Genomic DNA, 24,339 nt, shown 5'->3' on the forward strand with positions numbered 1-24,339 from the left:
AAAAAGAGTCTGGTGCTTTGGGGAAAATTGGTGCATGTCTAGTAGCAATTAAGCAAAAGCTGGCAACTTATTTTGTTGACTTGAATGATACAAAACAAGAGGGACAATGATCGGGAAAAGATAAGACTGAATTGGAAGAGATTAATGGAATTTGCCCTGATCCCACTGTTCCTTTGAGCATAGTAAGCAGTCAGTGAAGTCACATCAATTTTGATATTTGAAAATTGGAGATTGGCTTGAAGTTTCAGGTATCTTCCATGTTTCATTTCTATTATTTACCAATATTCTCTAGTACTGGCCCTGACAGTTTGATATTGAATAGCTAGTAAGACCCCCTCATTTATACTTTATTGTCTCAAAACCAGGAAGAAAGTGTTGTGACTTTTAAGTTTCAATCCTTCAGCTTCATGTAGTTGCTCATGTTTTTCTAAAAAGAAACCCACCAGTGTCTACAAAAGGGTTTTCTTGTGTCTTACAGCACAGCTTTATACTTCTTTCACCATTTCCAGGTATTGAACTGGGAAGAGGGGATGGTGTGAGGAACGCAATTTCAGTATCTATTATCTCTGAAGATGAAGCACTTGGAGACTTTTTGTATCCTTCTGTTTTTCTCCACATCATTAGGCTGAGAGAGTAAAAGCATCTGCTTGCTTCAGATACAAAAGAGGCTGCTACAAAGTCCACTAAATATGCATAAAAAGAGACAAGAAGGGGTGCCTGGGTGGCTCAGTCGTTAAGCGTCTGCCTTCGGCTCAGGTCATGATCCCAGGGTCCTGGGATCGAGTCCCACATCGGGCTCCCTCTTCGAGGGGAAGCCTGCTTCTCCCTCTCCCACTCCCGCTGCTTGTGTTCCTGCTCTCGCTATCTCTGTCTCTGTCAAATAAATAAATAAAATCTTTAAAAAAAAAAAAAAAGAGACAAGAAGGAAAAAAATATAAGCTACTCATCTAGTTCATGTGCTGATTCATATCCCAGTTTATTTTAATTATTAGATGTATGGGAAGGATTTAGTTCATTGTTAACCCAGAGAAGTCTAATCCTGGAAGGGCAGTTCCAAAATAGGAAAAGGGGGGTGGGGGTGCCTGGAGTGTCAATTACATATAATTCTCAGGTATTAATGACCCCAAAATAAAGATGGGGTGGCTGGGGTTTGTTTTACTAACATGTGAACTCCCGTGTTTTCTCCTGTCCCTCATTAGTCTAAGAGTGAAGAAAGTTATCGTTCTCTTATCCACCAACAGCATTTCCACGTTATGTCCATAAAAGATGTTCAGTGGCGTTGAATTGAATGAGTAATGATGCTGCATTGCTAATATAGATACATATATTAGAATAATATCTACCCAAGAAAGGATAACAAAGGGCAAATTTGTCAGCAGGGCTGCATAAACTAAGACTTTTAAAATTAAGAGGGGATCTGAAGGCAACATTGCTCACGACTCAAAAGAATAACAAGAATTCTCTGATAGCATGCATGTGGTAAAGTCAGAGCAGTCTATTAGATCACAGTTCTCTCAAACAGATAGTCCAGAAGGACAGAGGCTAAATACAACACCCCCTGATCTTGTGTTACTCTCATCCATACAATGATGGAGACCACTGACCTGAGTTTGGCAATGAAAGCTATAGGAGCCTGGGGGAATGAAATAGCAGTGCCTCCCTTGGTTATCATTTTTAAAAATCTGAAGAAATTGCAGAATGAAACTGACCCACTAGAAAAGCTGTATCATTTACCATTAATTGTGAGAATATCTTTAAAGAGCTGCCAGCTGGCTAATGGCTAACCTGTTTTGTTTTGTTTTTTTAATGTGAGAAAAGAGATCCTGGGAATTCACATTAGGTGTGGGCAAATTTTTCCTTTAGCAGAAAAAAAAAAAATCTGCCCAGGCAGTTCATTCAATGTAGTTTTAATAAATTCAGTTATGTCTTTTTAACCTGCTGAAACTCCTTGAAATAATTAACTGAGTATTTGCAGTTAGATAAGCCAGTGGTTTGCACTTTGTTGTGATCTTCCCACAGGGCTCTGAATGAAGGGCCCTTTAAATAAGTTGGAGAACAAGTTAATAGTAGATAAAAGGTTAGATCCCGGATAATTCCAAAAACCAGATACGTAAATATGTAAAGTGAGAACATGTCAGTCAGTTTGAACTGTGTGATGACTTTTAGAAGCCTAGAAACAATTTTAAAACGTATTTATTAACGATTCAGAAGCAATGCAAATAAATGGTACATATTTGCCAACAACAAGTTTGGGGGATTATGAGAAAGTCTTGAAGGACTTAATTAAGCTCAGTAATGGGGTAAACACAATAGCAGATGATGCTCAATGGAGAGAGGATGGAGGTAATATATAATGAACAGTTTGGAGTCGTGCATTTAATGAGTTCTGAATTAGCCATGCCTCTCGGGAAGAGAGACTCCCAGCTAGTATCATAATAAACAGGGCAAGGGGGACAATGGATTAAAAAAATAGATTAATGAGTTACTCACAACATTTACAAAAAGTGGATGGAATTTATCAACCCAGAGAGCATTGTTATAAAGCTATTCTTGAACTGGCTTGTAGGTTAGATTGAATTATAATGAACATTCTCTGATATTTCAGTAATTAAAACTTCCTAAATTTTAATGTAATTCCAGTATACAGACGGTTCCCAACTTATGATGGTTCAACTTAAGATTTTTCACCTTTACTATGGTGTGAAAGCAATATGCATTCAGTAGAAACCATACTTCGAATTTTAAATTTTGATCTTTTTCCTGGGCTAGCAATATGCCTCAGGATCCTCTCTCATGGTGCTGGGCGCTGGCAGCCAGCTGCATCTCCCAGCCAGCCGTGCATCATGAGGGTAAACAACCAATGCACTTCACAATCATTCTGCATCCGTACAACCATTCTGTTTTCACTTTCAGCACAGTATTCAATCAATTACATGAGATAGTCAGTACTTTATTACAAAATGGGCTTTGTTTTCAATGATTTTGCCCAACTATAGGCTAAATGTAAGTGTTCTGAGCATGTTGAATGTAGGCTAGACTAGGCTATGATGTTCAGTAGGCAGGCTGTATTAAATGCATTTTTGATTATGGCGTTTTCTTTTTTTAAGATTTTATTTATTTGAGAGAGAGAGAGCACAGAGGGAGAGTGAGAAGCAGACTCCCCGCTGAGCAGGGAGCCCAACATGGGGATCATGACCTGAGCAGAGGCAGACGCTTAACTGACTGAGCCACCCAGGCGCCCCGGCATTTTCAACTTATGATGGGCTTATCGGGATGTAGTGCCATCATAAGTAGAGGAAGATCTGTATTATCTTTAAAAAGAAAAGTGTGTGCTATTTCAAACACATTGGCAATCATAAAAGCAGCACAAGCATTCATGTATCCACTACCTAACTTTATCAAACCCTAACATTTTTAGCCATATTCCTTTCAGAATCATTTAAAAGAAATGAAACATTAAGGTACCGTTGAAGCCCCTGTGTAAACCACTCAGATTAATTTCTCTCCTGCCTGTCTGCATCCCTCCCTCCCTTCCTGGAAGATGTCATTATCATTTTATTTGGTGTATAGCATTCCCATGCTTGTTTTATATTTTTTATTATATATTTATATACCTGACTACATTACATAATATTACTTTGCAGGTTTTATAAAAAATTCTGTGGTTTCTGGGTTTTATTTAACTTTATTGTTGTTGTCGTCAAATAAGTTGTATTTATTTCTCCTTGCAGCTAGGGAGGAGTGCCCACCGTGAGGAACCATAGGGTGTCTCAGTAAGATGGTGCTAGAAGGAACCTTTCATAGCAGTTGGACTTTGGGTGACAACTGAGAAGGGTCCTAGGAAGCAGAGCTTTGTTATGAAATGGGGGCTGTGAGGAAAGGAACCAGGGATAATTCTATGATTCTTTGCTGAAGGGTGTCCTTGATAATTTTGTTGCTATGTAGTATATCAAGTGTTCTTTCTCTTCTTTCCCTTTTATTTTATATGTCTTCTAGTATAACTGTAAGGTTTTTTTTCCAGCTTTATTGAAATATAGTTGACACATAGCATATTAGTTTCAGATGTACAGCATAACGATTTGATATGTGTATATATTGTGAAATGATCACAATAAGTTTAGTTAACATCCATTACTTCACAAGGTTACCAATACTGGGTATAACACCCAGTGCTCATCACATCACATGCCCTCCTTATTGCCCATCACTGAGTTGAGACCTTTTAAGATCCACTCACTTAGCAACTTTCAAATATATAGTACAGTATTGTTAACCGTAGTCACCATGATATATATTAAGTGCCCAGACTTATTTATCTTATAACTGGAAGTTTGTACCCTATGACCACAGGTTTTTAAACTTTATAGAAATGGCACCCCAACCTAGCATCTTTTTGCACCATGCTTTTTAGACTGAACACTATGTTATTGCTCAGTATGGCATTTTGTATGTTTATCTCCATTGATTTATGTAGCTTTAGTGAATTCATTTTGACCACGTATTCCATGCATAGATATATCACAATCCATCCGTGGTCTTTTGATGAGCACCTAGGTTACTTTTTCAATTATTTCCAATAGTATTGTGATGGATGTTTTAAATACGTCCCTTGGTGCATGTGTGCACATGTCTCTGGGGTATATACCTACAGCTATGTGTATTTTAGACTTTGTTCAGTGTGGTCAAATGCACTCCATGGTGACTTTAACTAATTTACTTTTTTCCCACCGTGGGATGAGAATTCCCACTGTTGTATATCCTCACCAACACTTGGTATGGTCAGACTTTTTAAACTTTTGCCAATCTGATAGGCAAATGGAATCTTGAGGTTTCTATTTGTATTTTTTGGAATTATTTCCTTTTTAGGAAAAAAGAACTTTTTTCTTAGAAAAAAAAAACAGAAAATACTAATTGCCATGTTAGCATTTTTTTTTTTCTCTACAGCTTAGGAAAATGCCCCGTGGGGATTTTTCTCTGCTTTCTTTCTTTTTTCCTAATGATGAAAAGTGATTTGATGAAAAGCGATTCTACATAGGAGAGAGCAGGCCTGTAATATGTTGTGGTCACACAGCAAGCCATAGGTCACTTAAATTGTCTCTTTATGATTGGCAGAGGTCTTGGTAAGAGGATCTTTGGTTTAGGAGAAAGTCAGGGCTGACAAGAAGATGAGGTTGCTACCTGTCAGCAGTGCTGCTTGAAAGAAAAGGTTGCGACATATATTTTCCACTGGCAGGTTGTCATACGTATCATTTGCAAATAGACAGAATATGAATACCAAAGACATAAATATTACACAAACTGTTAAGAAGCGATAGGATCCGAAACCAGACCCTTTTCTTCCCAAGTGAATAGACCATCTGTTGAATTAGAGACATTACTAAGCTTCTGTGTTTATGGGACTTTCTTTTTTTCTGTGCAATGATCCTGGGAATGTACTTCACTGGCTTTTATTTTTACACTATAACACATATAATTCTCTGTGATAACTGAGTCAGATTCCTGAATGAAAAAAATAGTTGTTAGTAATGTACTTTTATAGGGATAATTACTGAAATTCTTTTCTCCATATCATTACTCTTAATGGGTTACTGAGATCACATTTTAATTTCCAAACATAATTTTCATCTTATGTTAAGTGCTTAATACTTCAGCATGGCTAATCTCCTTTTACAGGAGATTCTTCTACTTGTAATAGTTGTGATGGATGGGTAGTCCAGATTTATGTTTCCTGCATAAGTGAGGAAATGACTCAAGGTAGAGGGTCATGGTTGCATAATAAATCATTTGCAAAGCTAGGGTTAGAAGGATGCTTTTTTAACTCTTGCTTCTGCCTGATGCTTCACTCACTAGAGTAATTCCTAAAATTTCCGCCAATATGTAGTTCCTGGCAATGACTCATAACTTAGCCCAGACCCCAAAAAGGCAAATATTTGGGAAACAAGTTGAAGGGGACACTTTTCTGGCTAACTCCCGAACAACTTCGGGACAAGACCCATTAGGGATGGGTCACTGGGATGGTGAGTCACTTTCACTGGTGCTCCTTTTCTGGGTGAAAGCAAATACACTAAAACCCATTGAAGTTCTTGGTGCCTAAAAGTCATGATTTCTCTCAGTATAGGAAAAGCTGTACCTCCCCTAATATGTTTATTTAGTTCTATTTTATTTGGGGGGCAATCTAAATGATTGTTTCTGTAGTTCCTTAGGACACTCAGATTCAAATTTGCAGCCAACCTCCAATAACAAACATACCTTTGGCACGAATTATTGTGCTGGCTTTATTCTTTCCTATGCTTGTTTGCTCTCATTATGATTTCTTCATTACCTTATTTTTTCCCATTATAGACTGTGTACTTTTATAAGCTTCCCCAGATCCTTCTGGAATGAAATTTCCTTTCCCAAGCAATGTCTTAGACAAGTTTTGCTAAAGGACTCCCACAAATAGTCATGTACAGTTGTAATGGACTTTCACAAATAAACACTAAGGCGCTTGCTGAACTACTGTATTTAAGCCAAGTTAGTGAGGTGGCAGTTTACAAGTGAGTTCTAGTACATCAACACTCAAAGCCAAGATATTTCCTTATGTTAAAAGTTCCCTCCTGGGGGGAAAAAAATAAATAAATTTCTAGTTCCAGATTCCTTTTCAGTTGGGAATATGTGAGATCATGGGTAAAGGCACTGTTTTCCAAAGTGTGCCCCATGGAATATTCATTCCCAGGAATCTTAAATAAAAACAGGAAGAAAAAGAAAAAAAATTAATATTCTGTACTCACATTTGTGGAAATGTGGAATTAACTAAAGGTATTCAGGTTTTTTACAGAAAAACTTCTCAGATTCTTTAATATGCAAATGTATTCTGGCTTTCCCAGAACAGGAGATGGGGTTAGTTTCCTAAACTCATTTGGCCCCAGAGGCTGGTTTATGAACATGCTTATGCTCCCCCACCCATCCCCTACTCCCCCAACCGCAACATCCCATTGAAGACCACTACCGTGGTGGGAGAAGAATCAGTTCTTCTGTTCATTCCCCCCTCCGCCTCCCCACCCTCCCCACCCCCGTGCAGGTTTTGAGTTAACTCCCTGGACGGCTGAGTGTTACCACTGTGGGTAATAATTAGTGCAGCACTTCTCTGACAAATCCCAAGGGAGGCGGCCACATGGGAGGAAGTACCTCCACCCTTTACTTGGTGCTAACAGGTGTCGCTGGATCTGTGGAAGGGGGCAGTGTCTCAGGGGAGTCTGGGGCTGATGGGGTGCAGCGCAGTGGCTCTCAACCCACTGGCACCAGGTCTTCTTGATGTTAGCAATCAAGCCAGCCATACACCCATGTGGATCCAGCTTCAGATCAGCCCTGCCCAAAGGCTGTGGGGAACTTTTCTGGGTAGCCGTATCTAAGAAGAATTAGGAGACTAAGTTTTATAGGAGGAATGTTCTACAATGGAACAAGGATCTAGGGTTCATTTTTCTTTTAACATTAGATTTGGAAGGAAATAAAACAGTTGCCAAGATTCTGTTTACAAATGGCCATGGCAAGGAAGATTTTTAAAAATGCAATTGTGAATCTTTGCTACTGAAAGACAAGCTTCAGTTGGTTACTGTTAGTCCTGTCTAAGAAGACAAATGGACCCCACTCACCCAAGAAGAGCCATAGAACTCAAGATTCCTTGCCAAATGCAAATATTTTTAATAGTATTAGTATTTTTAAACTTCAGATTCATTCCACATGGGAGTTTATTATCTGGCATGTATGTATTACAGTTACGTCTCCTAGCCTTGAATCAAATAATTTTGTTTACAATTTAAATAAACCAAGCCATGATCTTTGGAACCCATCACCCAACAGGGTCTCCTTAACCTTCAGAAAGGAAGGAGGCACATCTCTTCTGGAAACTAAGAAAGATGAGTTATGGAGCCCTTTGGGCTGACCATCAGTTTGAGTGTGTACTTAAGGATCAAAGAGGTAACATCCAAAGAGATAGCAAGGTCCTGAGTCTAAACTGCCTCATCCCTTTATCTTAAAAAATAATAATAGTAATAAGCCAAAGGCAAGAATCTTTTCGCACCTCCTATAGCACCTGCAATTTTGTAGCCAGAGTCCCCAAATTATCTTCCCCAGGATACTTTTTGTACATTTCAAAACCTGTTGGTTGTGGTACTGGGAGACAACTCTGAGAAATGTGGGAAAGATCCCAGCATGTGGGACACCATCTCAAATGACCCAAGGTTTGTTCTTGGTCTCTGCGGCATAGAAAGATGCCAACCTTTTGAGTATAGGACCTTCTTACTCACTGCTTAAAGGATTAAGCATCTTGCCGCAGCTCTCACTGCCAGAAACAGTCTACGTTTTTGCCAAAGGATTTGAACTTGGAAAAGCACCTGTATGATGGAGCAAGACTTGCCTGGGGAGAATTAGGAAGAATGTATCATGGTGCCCCACCCACTGAGCGCGCAGTAATTGAAGCACTGTACAAGGTGATATAGGTACATATTATGAATTACTAGGGAGAGAAACACATCATGCAATACTCCTAACCATTCATTGGTTCAAGGCACAGAGATGGGAGACCAGGTGGAGCAGCACAGCTTTGCTCACTGTGGTAAATTACACACATGATGCAACAGCAGTCTGATGAGCAGTGGGAACTCCAGATTCCACACGGCCTTCCTTCTCCAGTCTTCACAGTGCCTTACCCAAGTTATCTGATTAATCTTGCCTGTGCCCTGTGAGGTGGCAAGGCTCATTATCCTCCATTAGGTAGATGTGGAAATAGAGACGTGGGGAGGTTAATTTGCCCCTGGTGGTTTAATGAATCAGCATCAAAACCGGAAGTGGTACCTGTTTTTCAAATTCTCAGTCTTCTCACTCCAAGATATTCTAAAACTTAGCTGAACAGAATGTTGTTTTCATTATTGTTGTATATCATGTAGTTCTGGATCCATTTCTGGCACTTAACTTTTCATGTGACCTTAAGCAAATTGCTTGATCTCTCTGAGGTTATCTGCAAAATGGCCATCATGCTTGCCCTGCCTGTCCTATAGGACTGTCATGGGGCTTGTATGAAATGAACATTGTTTAATTCCTCCAAAAAAACAGAAGTTTTTTTATCTTACCAATGTTTTGCTATTTATTTTCAAACATATGCTATTTATATACATAATATTTCTGACAATTTAGGAAAACAAATGACTTCTATATGTATTTTATATAATGAAAGTGTGATGAGCTTTGAAAATAGGTGGTCTTTCTCTGTCTCTCTCTCTCTCACACACACACAAACACATAACCTAGAGATACATTTTTAAAATGTTAAAATGAAATATTTCTTATTTAAAAGAAAACAGAAAGATGACCCTTACTTAGTACCTTACTCAGGGCCAGACACATGGTGTCTGTTCGGTAAATATTCACTGAATAGATGGTGGATGGATTCTCTCTGGATAATAATTTCAGTGGTCGATATTATAGATGTCAATGTGTACTCACTAGATTTTCAAAGAAACTGAGACCTAAATAGCCTATAATAAGTATTACTGGTTTTTATCAATATTGATTTATCCATTCTTATAAGGCACATAAATATAATGCAATAGTATCCATTGTACTTACTATCAATTGAACTTACTGTATCCATTGTTATCTATTGAACTTAACGGTAATATGGGATAAAATTTGAAATTTTGCCCTATAAATAGTAAAGATAAAGATGGATATTATGTTAAAGTCCTAAGTCATGCAGTCTTCCCGTGACCTTCAGGGATTCATTCATTCATTCATTCATTCATGCATTCATTCATATAGTTAATAATTGCTCGCACTGTGTCAAGCATTGTGCTAAGAACTATGTAAGGATTTTTCTTTCTTTCAGGTAGCTTATTCTTTATCTAGTCTCTCAAAAGATGCAATTTTATTGAGCTAGTGACTTTACCTGAAGATTCAAGGTCATATCAGTATTAAACCCTAGACTGAAGTCTCTCTGGGCCACAAAGATTAAAAAAAAAAAAGCTCTCATTCAGAGCGAGTAGAATCAGGAAGAGCTAGTGTGTTTGAGTTTACCTGAGGATGAGTGAGGGAACAGGACACCTCCCCTCAGGGATCAGGTCTCCTCCAAATGGAAAGGACGTTTGAAGAACAAGGACAGTCCTCTGGGTTCCTGATATAATGCCATAAAATAATTTAAAAGACTAGGTTTATGTCATTTATATTTTTAATTATGTCTTTAAAGATGTTATTGAGAATGAAATTTGCTGAAAAACTACAAGAAGAATAAAAATACTTTAATACATTATTACAAATATCCTTCTGAGATTCATTTCCTTTCTCATATTTTCATTATTCTTATCTGGTTATTTGTTTATAGGTGATGTTTCTAGATACGCTTGTCTCATTTTGTACTCTTGTCATGATGAGAAATTCTTGTGGTGTTTCATGAGGAGATTTACCATTTAATTGATCAGAAAACCTGATAATGTATTCTACTAATGTAACCCTTTATCTAAAAAGTTAAGAAGGGCGCCTGGGTGGCTCAGTTGGTTGGGCGACTGCCTTCAGCTCAGGTCATGATCCTGGAGTCCCGGGATCGAGTCCCGCATCGGGCTCCCTGCTTGTCAGGGAGTCTGCTTCTCCCTCTGACCCTCCTCCCTCTCATGTGCTCTCTCTCATTCTCTCTCTCTCAAATAAATAAATAAAATCTTTAAAAAAAAAATAAAAAATAAAAAAAAAAATAAAAAGTTAAGAAAACTATAATACCCCAAATGAATAACTTCATATTTTAAAAAGTCAGAATTTCCTTCCAAGATACATCATTCATTTCTTTACTGGGGTAAAGACCAAATTCCTTTCACCTGGAAACACAAAATATCATCTAGGTTGGGTTCTGACCAGCTTTGAGAAAAACACAAAGAAACACAGTGGAAGTTCTCCAATATCTACCATTATTATAATATCTACAAATGTCACCAAGGTAGCCTACAGAATGCTCCCTAAGCCTAATGATGTCAAATGGAAGCAGCTTCATTATTGAAAAGACTGTGGCATTTCTTTCTTTAATAATACAGTAAATAGAAAACAGCACTTCTGTGGATAGTGCCAGGAGCAATGTGCTCCTGAATTTATTATGGAAGGGGCAAAAATCCTGTGAAGGTGAAAAAGGAAAAGAAGTAAAGGAAAATATTGGGGGAAATGTGCATTCTTGGCTGTACCAGTGAGTAAAGAGATATAGGAGTTGGTGAAGGGAATAGCAGGAGAAAAGAAAAGAATTGGAAATTGAGTCAAAAGAGGGGGTGGTCAGTGGAAAGGAAAGAATGAAAGATTGAGAAATAGAGGAAAGGGAATATTAAAGGATATTAAGTAAATTAGGTAAGATGAAGGAAGAGAAAAAGAAGCATGGGAAGATGTGAAAATAAGTGAGCAAGGCAGGAGAGGGTGAGGGACAAATGTAAGAGGTCATCCCCCCAGGAGTCAGCAAACTAGAGCCTGTAGGCCCAAATCCAGTCTGTTGCCTTTTTTTGTAAATCAAGTTTTATTGGAATACAGTCAGACCCATTAATATACACACTATCTATGGCTGCTTCCATACTACATTGACGGACTTTAGTTATTGTGATGGGGACAGTTGAGTCTCACAGCTAAAAAATAATCACTATCTGACTCTCCTGCAAAAGTTTGTAGTCTAATCCTGCTGTTGGCAAACTTTAGTGTGCATCAGAATTACCTAGAGGGCATGTTAAAATAAAGATTGCTGGGGCACCTGGGTGGCTCAGTTGGTGAAGCATCTGGCTTCGGCTCGGGTCATGATCCCAGGGTCCTGGGATCGAACCCCACGTCGGGCTCTCTGCTCAGCAGGAGCCTGCTTCTCCCTCTCCCTGCCAATCCCCCTGCTTGTACTCTCTCTCTCTGTGTCAAATAAATAAATAAAATCTTTAAAAAAAATAAAGATTGCTGAACCCCATCCCCAGAGTTTCTGACTAAATAGATCTGGGGTGGGATCTCAAATTTTTATTTCTAGTAGGTTCCCAGGTGGTGCTGACACTGTTGGTCCAGGACCTGTGCTTTGAGAACCACTGCTCAAATCTTTACATTATGTCACACAAATACTGTTCTGAGTAAGGAATTTTGTGAAGAAAGGGAAAAGAAAACCAAACCTGATCCTCTTTTTTAGGTAAACATAGATGTATATAGGTTGATATCACAATTCTTTACAGAGTATTTTTTTTTAATTCTTAAACTGAATCTTTTTATAATGTTGGTTTCATTCTTAAAACAATTAGAATTGAATCTGATTTAGTTAAAAGCTTAGCTAATTGGTGGGTTTTTTCCTAAAAATGTATTATAGTTTGGTTTGATTCAACTCCCTGAAATAATGTTGGAATCTGTCAATGTTACTATTATATAGGTAATATTGACTGTGTCCATTTTATGAGAATAACCTCTCCCCACCCATGGGTGGTAGCTCAGACCACTTCACGGCCTTTGCTTGGAGCCCCTGAGAAACTAAACCATAGGTGAATTGGGATCTTGCTTACTACTCACCCACTTCCCTCTCAGAATATACTAGAATCTTCTGGCTCCAATTTCCCCATGGAATTGCAAGTTCTTCAATACTATTTCTCCTGGAGGTAGTCATGAATGTTGTCCTGAGTGTAAGACCTTTGGGAATCATGATACCAAGGAATTGATCTTGCCTTTACCCTCCATCCCAAGCCCCCGAGATCTGTTTTTGTTTGTTTGTTTTTTTACTTACAAGTAGTACTGTGGCTTGCATAGTTATGATCTTCTTCTACCTGTGTCCTTAAATCTGTGCTCTGGCTGTGAATGTGGGCAACGAATTTTTAGCTCTAACTTGGCATGCTCCATGCTTGCTGCACGGCAGTCCTGTGAGGGACAGAGAAATGTTTCTCTTTTTCCTGCATCCTAGCGTTTACGGATATAAAGAGAAACATGATTTTGGAACCTGAAAGTGCCAGAGACACCTTCAGAATAGAATGAGTTCAACTTAGAATTAGCAGCTCTTTAAAACGTGTCATGGTTTGATTCCACCATTGCTCTGAGTGGTTACTTCCTGGCACACACGTAACTGAGATGGGCAGAAGACGGGGAAAAAAATTCCATTTTTCCCCACAAGAAGACCACTAAATAAAGTTGAATTATATTTAATTCTGACTTGTTAGTTCTAGAGGATCTCCAGATTGTGTGAAAAGTTGCTATGTATGAGAAACTATATTATGGATATCAAAGAAAAATGTGACATAAATGTATGTCACATGCCTACCATACTATGGTGAATAAGTGCATGCTTAATAAATCAGTGATTGTTGTTGCAACAGACTTCCTTATCTTAATGAGCGTATGGTTCTTAGTTAAAAGGTGATGGTAAGATAAATAATGGAGGCAGTCCATGCTGTGCATGGCACTGTGTTTACTATAACATGTACACACCCAAACCAATTCCTCATTTGAATGAACCCATTGTAACAGGTTAAATATTATGTGTCAGAAAATCCATGTGAAGCATGAACTGTCTGTACTTTGAACATTGTAGGACTTTTAAAAAGGTTTTAAAGCAACCCTGTGATGAATTTTCCTATAAAGTAGGCTTATCTATCGTAATCACAGTGAGGAATCTTGTGGGTTTAAACGCTTCCAAATTCCTCTCTTAATAATTTGAAAGTTATAATCAATGCCAGAGAAACTAAAATTGGATGTCATGTGCCACCTCTTTTCAGATATTCTTCCCATGATGTCTTTTCCCTTTTTTATCCTTCTCTTCCTGTTGGATATGGCTTCTCGCGAGCTGTTGTTCTCAGCACTGCCTGGCTCAGCCATACCATCACCTTGATAAATGGAATAAGCAAAGGAGTCATCTGCTTCTGTTGCCCTACTATCAGCTTTCCATTCAAAGGACCCACTGCATGTGTTTGAAGTCAAATAGGAATAAGACCATTGGCAGACCCACACTCTGGGGGAGCAGCTGCAGTTGGGATCTATGTAGTAGGGTAGATCACCATTAGTGGTGAAATTTCACTGCAGAATTGTAAAGGTCTTGCTGTATGCAGTCCATTGTGGCAGAATTTTGATAGGTGATGTGGAAAGTTAATGGGCAATTTGACTGCTACTCTCCAGTTCATTCAGGAAATTGCACTACAGTGAAAACAGTGAAGGTCCACTTCCCAGTGAAGTTTTCACTGGGTTTAATGTTAGGAGAGATGCTGGTCTTTCTGGTGTCAGATAGGGATGCAGCTTAGAAGGTAATGGCGAATAGTTTGGTGGATTTAAGGTTTTTCCAATTTCTTCTGAATTTCCAGAACTTTAATTCATACCAGTCTTATTTCATGTATTAGTGTCCTATGGCTACTATAGCAAATTACCACAGACTTAGTGGCTTAAAAACACCACCAACTTACCGGAAGTGGGGTTGGGAGATGGGTGAAATAGGTGAAGGGGATCAAGAGGTATGAACTTGCAGTTATAAAATATATAAGTCATGGGGATGGAAAGTACAGTATAGGGGAATATAGTCAGTAATATTATAACAACTTTGTAAGGTGACAGATGGTAACTAGACTTACTGTGGTGATCATTTCATAATGTATATAAATGTCAAATCACTATATTGTATACCTGAATCTAATCTAATATTATATGTCAGCTATACTTCAATTAAAAAAAAACCCCACCAACTTATTATTTTATAGTTCTGGAGATGAGAAGTCTAAAATTTAGTCTTAGTGGGTTAAAAATTAAGGTGTCAGCAGGGCTACATTTCTTCTGGAGGCTCTAGGAGAATTTGTGTCCTTGCCTTTTCTAGCATCTAGAGGTGGCCTGCTTTCCTTGGCTTTTGGCTCCTTCCCCCATCTTCAAAGTCAACAGTACACCATCTTCCAACCTCTCTCCTTTTTTTCCTCTTTACTTCTGGCCAACTTTCTTATCGCCCCTTCCCTTTTATTTCCAATTTTCTGTATGTAGAGCTGTATTTAAGTTACTTAGATAAAATTTCTATCTATTATTTGCTCTGCTAATATATTAATGCTTACTTAACCATGTTGCTCTTACTATTTTCTTTTTTTTTAACCTTTCCTCTTTCTTTTTATAATGAAAACAGACTTGTACTGACACCCTTTTTGACAGATTCATGAAGAATTTAAGGTTTTGCTTTTTAATTTTCAGTTTGGAATTATTCTTAGTTTCTAAACCTACCTTTTTTGAAAGTTCATTGTCTCCATATACTCCCCAAAAGAGGAACCTAGTGTTTTAATATTAGACCTAATTGCAAAAAGGTTTGTGCTTTACGTTTGCCTATTTCTTGACACGTATATACCATCATCATTTTTTATAAAGCAAATGTTAGAGTGAAGTTACAAAACCCTTTACTCTTGCAGTTCTTGTTTTCTGTGATCTTAATTGGGAGAATTTATTTATTCCATTATTATTGGTTTTTAAATAGGAAAAAATATTGTGTGTATAGGATAATTAATCCTATTTATGTTATGTTAAATTTTGAGGAGACCAAAAATATTTCCTGGTATCTGGAAGATTGGCTGCATTTATAATGACTTTGATAACAAAAGAAGACATGTACATTGTGGGAAAAAATAGTTACTATATAGTTAAACAAAAATAAATAAAAATCATGTGAAATATACCTCCGAGGAAATCCCTCCAGGTTTTTTGTTTTGTTTTGTTTTTAGAGAGAGAGATAGCGAGAGAGAACATGAGCAGGGAGGAGAGAGAGAAGCAGGCTCCCCACTTAGCAGGGGGCCTGATGCAGGGCTCGATCCCAGGACCCTGAGATCATGACCGGAGCCGAAGGCAGACGCTTAACTGACTGAGCCACCCAGGTGCCCCTGTTCCAGGTTTTTAAATATACATTTTTTTTTTTTTTTTAAAGATTATAACTATTCTGGTCATGCTGTTTTCTGATCTACTCATTTTAATTGGCAAGATATTATAAACATTTTCTATATTATTTAACAACATTTTTATTAGCTGCATTGTGTTTTATGATACGGATATACTGTGATTTATTTTTAAAACACTCTAGCGGACATTCTTGCAGCTAATTCCAGGAAAAGAAATTTGTAGGGCAACAGGCATTTTTACATCTTTTGATACATTAGTGGACCCAGATGGTCATAATCCAGAAGGTAATTTCACAAAACAGAGTTACTACACGTCCTTCGCTTCCAAGGCAAATGCCATAGTGATGTAATTATTGTATTTTGTTTTTTAATTTCAGGTTACCTTGCACCTCGAAATCTTCCTAGTACTGGCTTCTTCCCGTTCCTGCAAACCCTACTTTGTGACACAGACTCTAAATGCAAAGACACACCCTATGGTCCAAAAGATCTGCTTCGTAGGAAAGGAATTGATGATGCACTATTTAAGGACAGGTAAGGGCACTTCCCAAGTGTGTTCAGTTGTTTTGAGAGATCAAAATTTGTTTACTTATGAGATATTCAGGAAGCCCTCCTGGGTTAGATATAAGACTTTATTGTCTATGTCTGCAAATGTGGTGATCTAAATATGAATGAACAAGTTGGGTACACATGGAAATTACCATGTTTATGTGGGAGTAAGCATGATCTATTTTAGATGGATTACCCAAACTTTGCTTTTTAAGCTGGGTGGCCAAGGCATTCCTCCTTAACTTCCCTCAGAGATTCTCTATTCCACCTCAAATTGTCAGTGTCACTTTGTCCTAAGCTTGATCACAAGCTTCAGATATAGGACAATGTTAGGGGGCATGATCTCCTGGAAACGTGACATATTTATTTTACTCTATGTGGTACTTCCAGATGTAACAGAAACCAGGAGATGCAAATAAGGAAACTAAAGTTCTAGAAATCGGACGTGCCTGGGTGGCTTAGTTGGTTAAGCGTCTGACTTCTGCTTGGGTTGTGATCTTGGGGTCCTGGAATCAAGCCCCGCATCTGGCTCCGCACTCAGCGGGGAGTCTGCTTGTCCCTCTCCTTCTCTCTCTGCCCCTCCCCCCACTCATGCTCTCTCTGTCTCTCTCTCTCTCAGCTGAATAAATCTTTTAAAAAATAAATGAATAAATAAAGTTCTAGAAATCAAAGTAATAAAATTGAAAGTATACTTAATAAATAACAACCTTTAAATGAGGTTAATGGGTGTCCTATTTTATGGTGTGAGAGGCAGCTAAGAATAAAGATAATCTAGACCATTTTCAACATGACTATAATCTCAATTTTCTGTCCTGGGATTCTAAACCTAAAGAGACTCCCAGGAACCCACCTGTCTGAACTGAAAACAGTATTGTTATCTGAGTCGACCATGAGATAATTCTGGTTAGAGATTTTTTTTAAGTGTTTCTCAAGGAAAGATTACATTTATCTCTAATCAGAGATACTTGATCCTGAAATTTAATTTAACTTCCTTGGCATTTAACACCATTTCTCTAGTGACATCATTATGATTTTGGTTATCAAATAATATGGGTGATACTTTCAGAGTGAGCAACTGCAAGCTGTTTAGCATAAAATAGAAACATACCAAGAATTGTCATGGGCAGTAGCTCAGAAAACACAATTGTTGAGTTGCTAATTCACATTGGTTGTGTTGTTTCAATAAGTTAATGAGTCTTAATGCTTAAAACATTCTGGTGTTCCTTCGTTAATTTGTTAATTTATTCAAGAAATAATGACTGAGAAATTTCTGTGTGCCAGGCCCTGTTCTAGGCACTATGACACAGAAGTGAATCAGACAAATCCTCTACTTTTTTGTTACTTGCATTCTAATGGAAAAGCAAGCAAAAAAATGAGCAACCAAATAAATAAATAGTATAATTACTGATAATAACAATAGTGCTAGCCAGAAAAGAAAGCAGGTTATGGGCTAGAAGTTGAAAGGTAGGAAGTCAATAGCATGGCAGGAGAAGGCCTCTGCCAGCAGGTGGCATTTGAGTAGAGACCAGCAAGGACAGGAAGAGACCAGCGACAGCATAGGAAGAGAGTGTTCCAGGCAAAGCAGCAGCAGATAATCCTCAGGTGGTGGGTGATAAACCTGACCATTTAGAGAAACAGAAAGTTGGCTAATGTTGCTAAAACATAGTGAGAGATGATACTTAGAGGTAGGGAATATGTCGAACAGAAACATGGGAGACAGAGCATGCAGAATCAAACATATAGGAAAAGGGAAGGGATTTGCATTTTATTTTTAGTATAATTAGACACCATTGGAAAGTGTTAAGCAGGGAGATGACATGACATATTATGTATGAAACCAGCATGTTCTAAGTATATACAAGCATTACCTTAACTAACACCTGCATTACCTCTGCAAGGGGACCAAAAGCTAACTCGAGCCTATGCCCTCTTGTGTAATCAGAGTAGAGCTAAGACGGAAGCATGACATCTTGGTTGTTCAACATAATTCATAGTCTGTGTGTCCCCATGCGAGTGGTGAATTAGGCATGATCTGTGCCTATGTTCTAATAGGAAAGGGAATATATTAAACCAATCATCATAACTGGAGAGAGTACAATGAAGAGTACCAGAAGGACACTGAAGGAAGACACCTTCCATATTTAAAGCACAGAGAGCTTTCAGGTGGAGTAATCAGGTAGATCTTCACGAAGGGGTTGTTCCTGAGAGAGACATTTCACGAACCAAGGGTTAGAACAGACATGGGAAATATTAATGTTCTTATTAACAAATTGGTTTGCAGGTCTAGCTGGGGCTGTCAACTTTATATCTTTCTTTTTCATGAAGAACCAAGTTACAATGAGGGAAATTGTTAACAATATCTAAGACTACAAATGTACCATCCCAAAAAGGAGTATTTTTCTGTGTGACATCATAGAGAACAGTACTCACAGAGTTGCCTGAGATGAGCCACTGAGTTGGTTTTGGAACTAGAATCAAAGTCCAGCTTTATTTTATCCTCTGTTGATGATTCTCTGGGCAGATGACCATGTGCACTTTTTCTGTTTTATTCTAACTACCAGGTAGTTTGTCTAGCTCAAACTGTGTATTGCTGTATATTCAGTATTTTCTCTAAACTACCAAGTAATTGGAACTTAATTTAGAAAATTATGTACTATAATAAAATTGCATTAATGATATTTCCCACCATGCTATTAATTTTTATGGTTTATACGGACATGCAGTGAAACTGGGGCATGGCTACTGGGTAAGCGGTTCCACTAAATTGCTTCCCTTTGGTAAAGGAAGATTCACCAGCATAGCTTCATTAAGAAACAAAACAGTCTTCTTTTTCTGTTTTGTAAGTGCAGTTAAGAAAATGCCATCTTTGGCCTCATCAAAAGAGGCTCACCATGTTTATTTTAATAGACTGCTCTTCTTAAAGACGTGATCACACTGCTGCCTCTGCTTGCTGGCCAGTCGCCAAGGGTTTTGATGTTTTTGCATCAGTACCAGCCTTCTGTTATTAAATTCATACTTCTTTAGGCATTAGCTTCAGGATGAGGTGCTTTAAAATAAAAATCCAACACCATACTCAGCATCAGCTCGAACTAGCTGTCTGGAAAAAGAAATATTATATTTATGGGTTTTCTTGCTTCGTACAACTGATGATCCAACATCACAAGACTTACCCTTGTGGTCCTTCCTTCCTCTACACTGCCTCTAAGAATATATCAGAACAGTGGGAGGCCCTGGCTGGGCCATCGTTCACACAGCTGGTGAAAGTTGAAAATCATCCTCCAGAGCTCACAGGGTCGTTATTGGGAGAAGTGGTTCAGCATTCCTGAGAATCCCGTGGGAGAACTGCCTCTATGGATTTGCTCCCCTATCTCTGTCATGCCGACACACATCCATGACCTGTGGTTTCCAAACTCATACCTCTGCTCCTATTGGCTTAGCCGGAACTTTTAATAGAGCTAACTGTATGTTATTCAGGGATAATTTTATTTTTTTATTTTTTAAAGATTTTATTTATTTATTTATTTGAGAGAGAGAGAGAGTGCGAGTGCAGGGAGGAGCAGAGGGAGAGGGACAAGCAAACTCAGCACTAAGCGCAGAGCCCGATGTGGGCCTCGATCTCCCAACCCTGAGATCATGACCCAAGCTGAAATCAAGAATCAGATGCTTAACTGACTGAGCCAGCCAGGCGCCCCCAGGGATAATTTTAAAATGCCAAGGCTTTTGTTTAGTACTGGAAACTATGGTTGTGTTTAGAAACTGACCTAAAGATATCACTGGGAACGTAAAGTAAGTGGAAGTAGAATAGATGTGTGTCCTCATTTGACTATAAGGATGACAGGGGATGTATAAGTCACATGCTGTATTAACTTCAGAGTAATTTATAACCATTTTGTAACCATTTTAGAATCATTCAGTCATGTAAAAAATAAAGGGTTAAAGTTTTATCTATCAAAAAGCAAAGTGGGAGGATATCTTAACTGCCATGCAGGGCAAAATTGTTAATTCAATGAGTAAGAATGTATTGAATGTGTACCGTGTGCTGGAGACTCTGCAAGTCAGGGCAGATACAAAGATGAATAAGGAGTGTCCTGTGCTCTATACAAACTTCCAGTCAAGTTGGAGAAAGAGACAGACAGACAGGTAAGCAGGTAAATTACCATATAACATGGTAAATGTGATGACTATTTGTTTAGGTCTCATTCTGCCCAGAACATGAGACAACAAAGGGAGTGGATATGTTATTGGAAAGGAGAGAGGTTTGGGTGGGGCGATGTCAGGAGAGTTCTCTAGAGGCCTTTAAGGGTGTGATCATTAAGGACAGAGAGGGTGGTGGATCCCAGACTAGAGGAAGCTGTGTTTGAGATAAGCCACAGAGAAAGAATCCCGGAATTTAATGAAAGAGAAATAAATAGGGCCCTTGTGTAGCTTGGAGAAATAGACAAATAGTGATGGAAAAAATTATAAATTCCCTTGTAGTGTTGCCAGATTAATTGACCTGTTTCAGGACTAGGTAGAACATACTTTGTGTAGTATCACCTGAAAGATACTGTGATATTATCTTCCCCATATTCTATTAGTTTCTGATACACTTCTACCCCCTAAGACATTTCCTCATCTGTCCATCATAGTACCTTTAAAAACTTTTAGAAAGGTATTAGTTCATATATATATATCCAAAGTCCCTCCTAAGAATATAAAAAATATCCTAGGATGGAGGAACATATTAGGACATTTTTAAATCTTAACTGATAAAGATTTTTGGATTGGTTAGTGGGCCACTTAGAAAAGATGTATTTTTTGAACATGGGCAGGCAGGGATTATATCTGAAGCACAGATGACCCTGAAAGAATGAACATTAGGATGAAATAGAAGAAAACAATGAAAAAAATTTAAGATTTTCCAGTGAATGACATCTGCTTGGGGGTAGTCAGGAAGGACAGCTGCATCAAACCAGTAAGGGGGTCTCAATGGCATGCAACATCCTTATTTGTACCTAAAAGTCAATAACGAGTGTCGTCTGAAGCTGGGATCAGAACTGGCTTAGAGCACATCTCACATCTTCTTTCCAGGTGTCACTATATACCTGTGTAATTATTCTGGGGAAAAAGGGGGAATATATAAAAAGTTTAACTAACGCTTAGAGGCAAAAAAGAATGTCAGAATTTTCTTTCTAGGACTTGCCATATGTGTCTTCCCTGAAAGCAATTCTTTTTATAGACAAAATTTACCATGGCACACATGGATACCACCTACACAGGTAATCTTTCCCACTCACAGGAAATAGAGAGACATCCAGTATGAGTGAATAAATTCTACCATTATAATGATATCTATAAATGTGACATTTCACAAATGTTACTGTTGGTAGACATGTCTGAGAAGACGTAAAATGTACTCTGGGCCTAGTTTCCCTTCCAGTATCTTAAATTTAACATTTGAATCTGAGCTATTTCTTTTATTGAATTCCATTCCAAAATAGGGACCTATAAATGCCACTGAGGCAGAATCTACTTCTTCAGAATCATACAGGAGAATCCCTTAGACATCTCCATGGTACTGTACAAATGTCTGGGTCCCATAAAAGGTAGTTGATTGATCCCAGGGGCCACTTAGAAATTTAATTCAGACTTTCTTGCCCCACCTAGAGGGTTGGATTTTCTGGACTCATGTGAGCCTGTGTGCTGGATTCAGGGGCTTCTAAGTTTTGCATTTGCTTTAATATTCTTCCCAGGAATATCCAGTATGAGATAGATTCTCGGAGACTTCCTCAGAGCTTTTGGAGTTCTTGAATAGGATTTTTTTTCAGTATCTCTCATTCAAACAACCTCTAAGAAATTGGAAGGATTTTTTTTAACATTTTTTTATTTTAATTTAATTAATTAACATATAATGTATTATTGGTTTCAGAGGTACAGGTCTGTGATTCATTGGTCTTATATAATACCCAGTGCTCATTCCATCATATGCCCTCCTTGAATAAGATTTTTAAATCTCCTGAGTTCATCCTAGGGAGTGGGAATGGGGATGAGTCATCACAGAATAAATTCACTTATCTGTAATAGCCTATTGCAGGGTTTCTCAACGTCAGCACTATTGCTACTTGGGGCCAGATAATTCTTTGTTGTGCTCTGCATTGTAGGATGGTCAGCAGCATCCCTGTCCTTTACCCCTTAGATGACAGTAACACTGCACTCCCCCTAGTTGTGACAAGCAAAAAATACATCTCCAGTCATTGCCAAATGTCTCCTGGGAGGAGGGGCCAAAATTGCCCCCAGTTGAGAACCACTCGTCTAGTGAAAAGGTGAAGGAAAATGTTTAAGGTAGCAAGAGCTTTGAATTAAGGTTGTGATTCTAGAATCTTGCTCTTTAAGAAACACAAATTAGATCTCTGATTTAGCAACCCCTGTCATGTGTTCTCATCGTCCCCTGTGCATGTTCTTACTTAGCTATTATTATTAGTGTATTATAATCTCAACTTCTTATTTGACTATTCCATTGTGTTATATATAGTGGGAATTTAATAAATGTTGGCGAGTTAATCAATGAATATGGTAGGTACAGTGCATGATTATACATTATTGTCTGCCATGCCATGCCTGGGTGTTTTCTCTGTAAGGACCTTTGCAGAAACAGATATGCAGCAATGGAGGACAGGCTAAGCTATTAAAAAAAATATGCTTCCTTAGCTATCTGTTCTTCCAAATGATATTCCTTATTATCTAGTATTCAATGCTTGCCATGTGCTAGGCATCCTCCCATCTGCCAGTGCAGTACACTGTAGTCTTTTCTGAAGAATTTTACAGCTTGAGAAGGGGAAAACTGATCATCACTACAAATGGAAAACTCCTTTTATAAGTATACTTATAAATAAGTAATAAAATGAAGAAGGGATTACAAAACCCACAAAACCCTGGGTGAGATCCTTTGCCTTGTCCTACCTCACTAGCCAATGCTTACAGGTCCAGATCTGTGAATAATAAGGGTACATCCATTTGGTGTCCAGAGATCTTGCAGTTTCTAGTATTCCAGAGGGACTATATCTGGAGCACAGATGCGTAAGAATGGGACTTCATCTCCAACCTAAAGGCTGTGTCTGTGCCATCATTTTTTGACAGTTAACATTGGTGAGTGCCTACAATGACAGGGCCCAGACAGGCACTGGATGAGCACATCCTGAATGGTAGCACTCACAGCTCTTGCAAGGTAGATCTATCATTCCTAATTTGCAGATGAGGAAGGCAATGACCGAGGTGTTTTAGGAAGTGGCAGAGCGGGGATTCCAAAGGTATCTTCTAACGCCAGAGCACTTTCTGCCACACCCCAGCATTACTGTCTCTTTTTACTTAATTAGCCATCTGATCTTATGGTCTAATACTGTGCTAGGTGTTTGGAATAAGAAGATGAATGACACATGGTGCCTACTTCCAAAGACATCACTGCCTAAAATGGAGAAGTGGCAGGAATAGGTACACAAACAAACACAATGCACTAAAAATCGATATGAAATAAGTATGTACCGAGTGCTTAAATTGTCTGAAATCATGGAAAGAGTACTGTTTCTCACCCGTCATTCCAAGAAGCATGTAGTGCTCTGTCTATAAGTGTGGTCATGCTAATGAGAAAGTTCAGAGATTACCATTAACTCAGTAGTACTGGCTACCTTCCTGCCCTGCATTAGTAATTTAATAAGGACTTAAAAAAATTAATTACCTTTGCTTGGGGGAAGTAAACTGCATTTCAATATATAACCTTAATTCATCTTTTTACCCACAGTGCTCTCTTGTACATTTATTTTGTAATTTCCATTTTAAGAGTTTAGAGGCAATAATTTTTGTCGTGCAGTGACAGTGAACACATGCCATCATACCACATTTTGCAAATGCAAAATAAAACTGGGGGGAATTTGTAAGCAGTTGAACCACAAAGCCCACTTGATATTCT

At 38.3% G+C, this 24,339-nt stretch overlaps 1 protein-coding gene across 1 annotated transcript in view; it reads left to right on the top strand.

The window, feature by feature from the left end:
- The window catches only part of ABCA12 (ATP binding cassette subfamily A member 12), a 167,568-nt gene that overhangs the window by 38,192 nt on the left and 105,037 nt on the right, over positions 1 to 24,339 (top strand). Inside the window, exon 3 of the mRNA XM_032413454.1 lies at positions 16,229 to 16,382. Coding sequence (XP_032269345.1) covers positions 16,229 to 16,382 — 154 coding nt within the window. The remainder of the gene's footprint in view (positions 1 to 16,228; positions 16,383 to 24,339) is intronic.

The sequence above is a fragment of the Phoca vitulina genome, unplaced genomic scaffold, assembly GCF_004348235.1.
Source record: "Phoca vitulina isolate PV1807 unplaced genomic scaffold, GSC_HSeal_1.0 scaffold1, whole genome shotgun sequence".
Classification (NCBI taxonomy): Eukaryota; Metazoa; Chordata; class Mammalia; order Carnivora; family Phocidae; genus Phoca; species Phoca vitulina.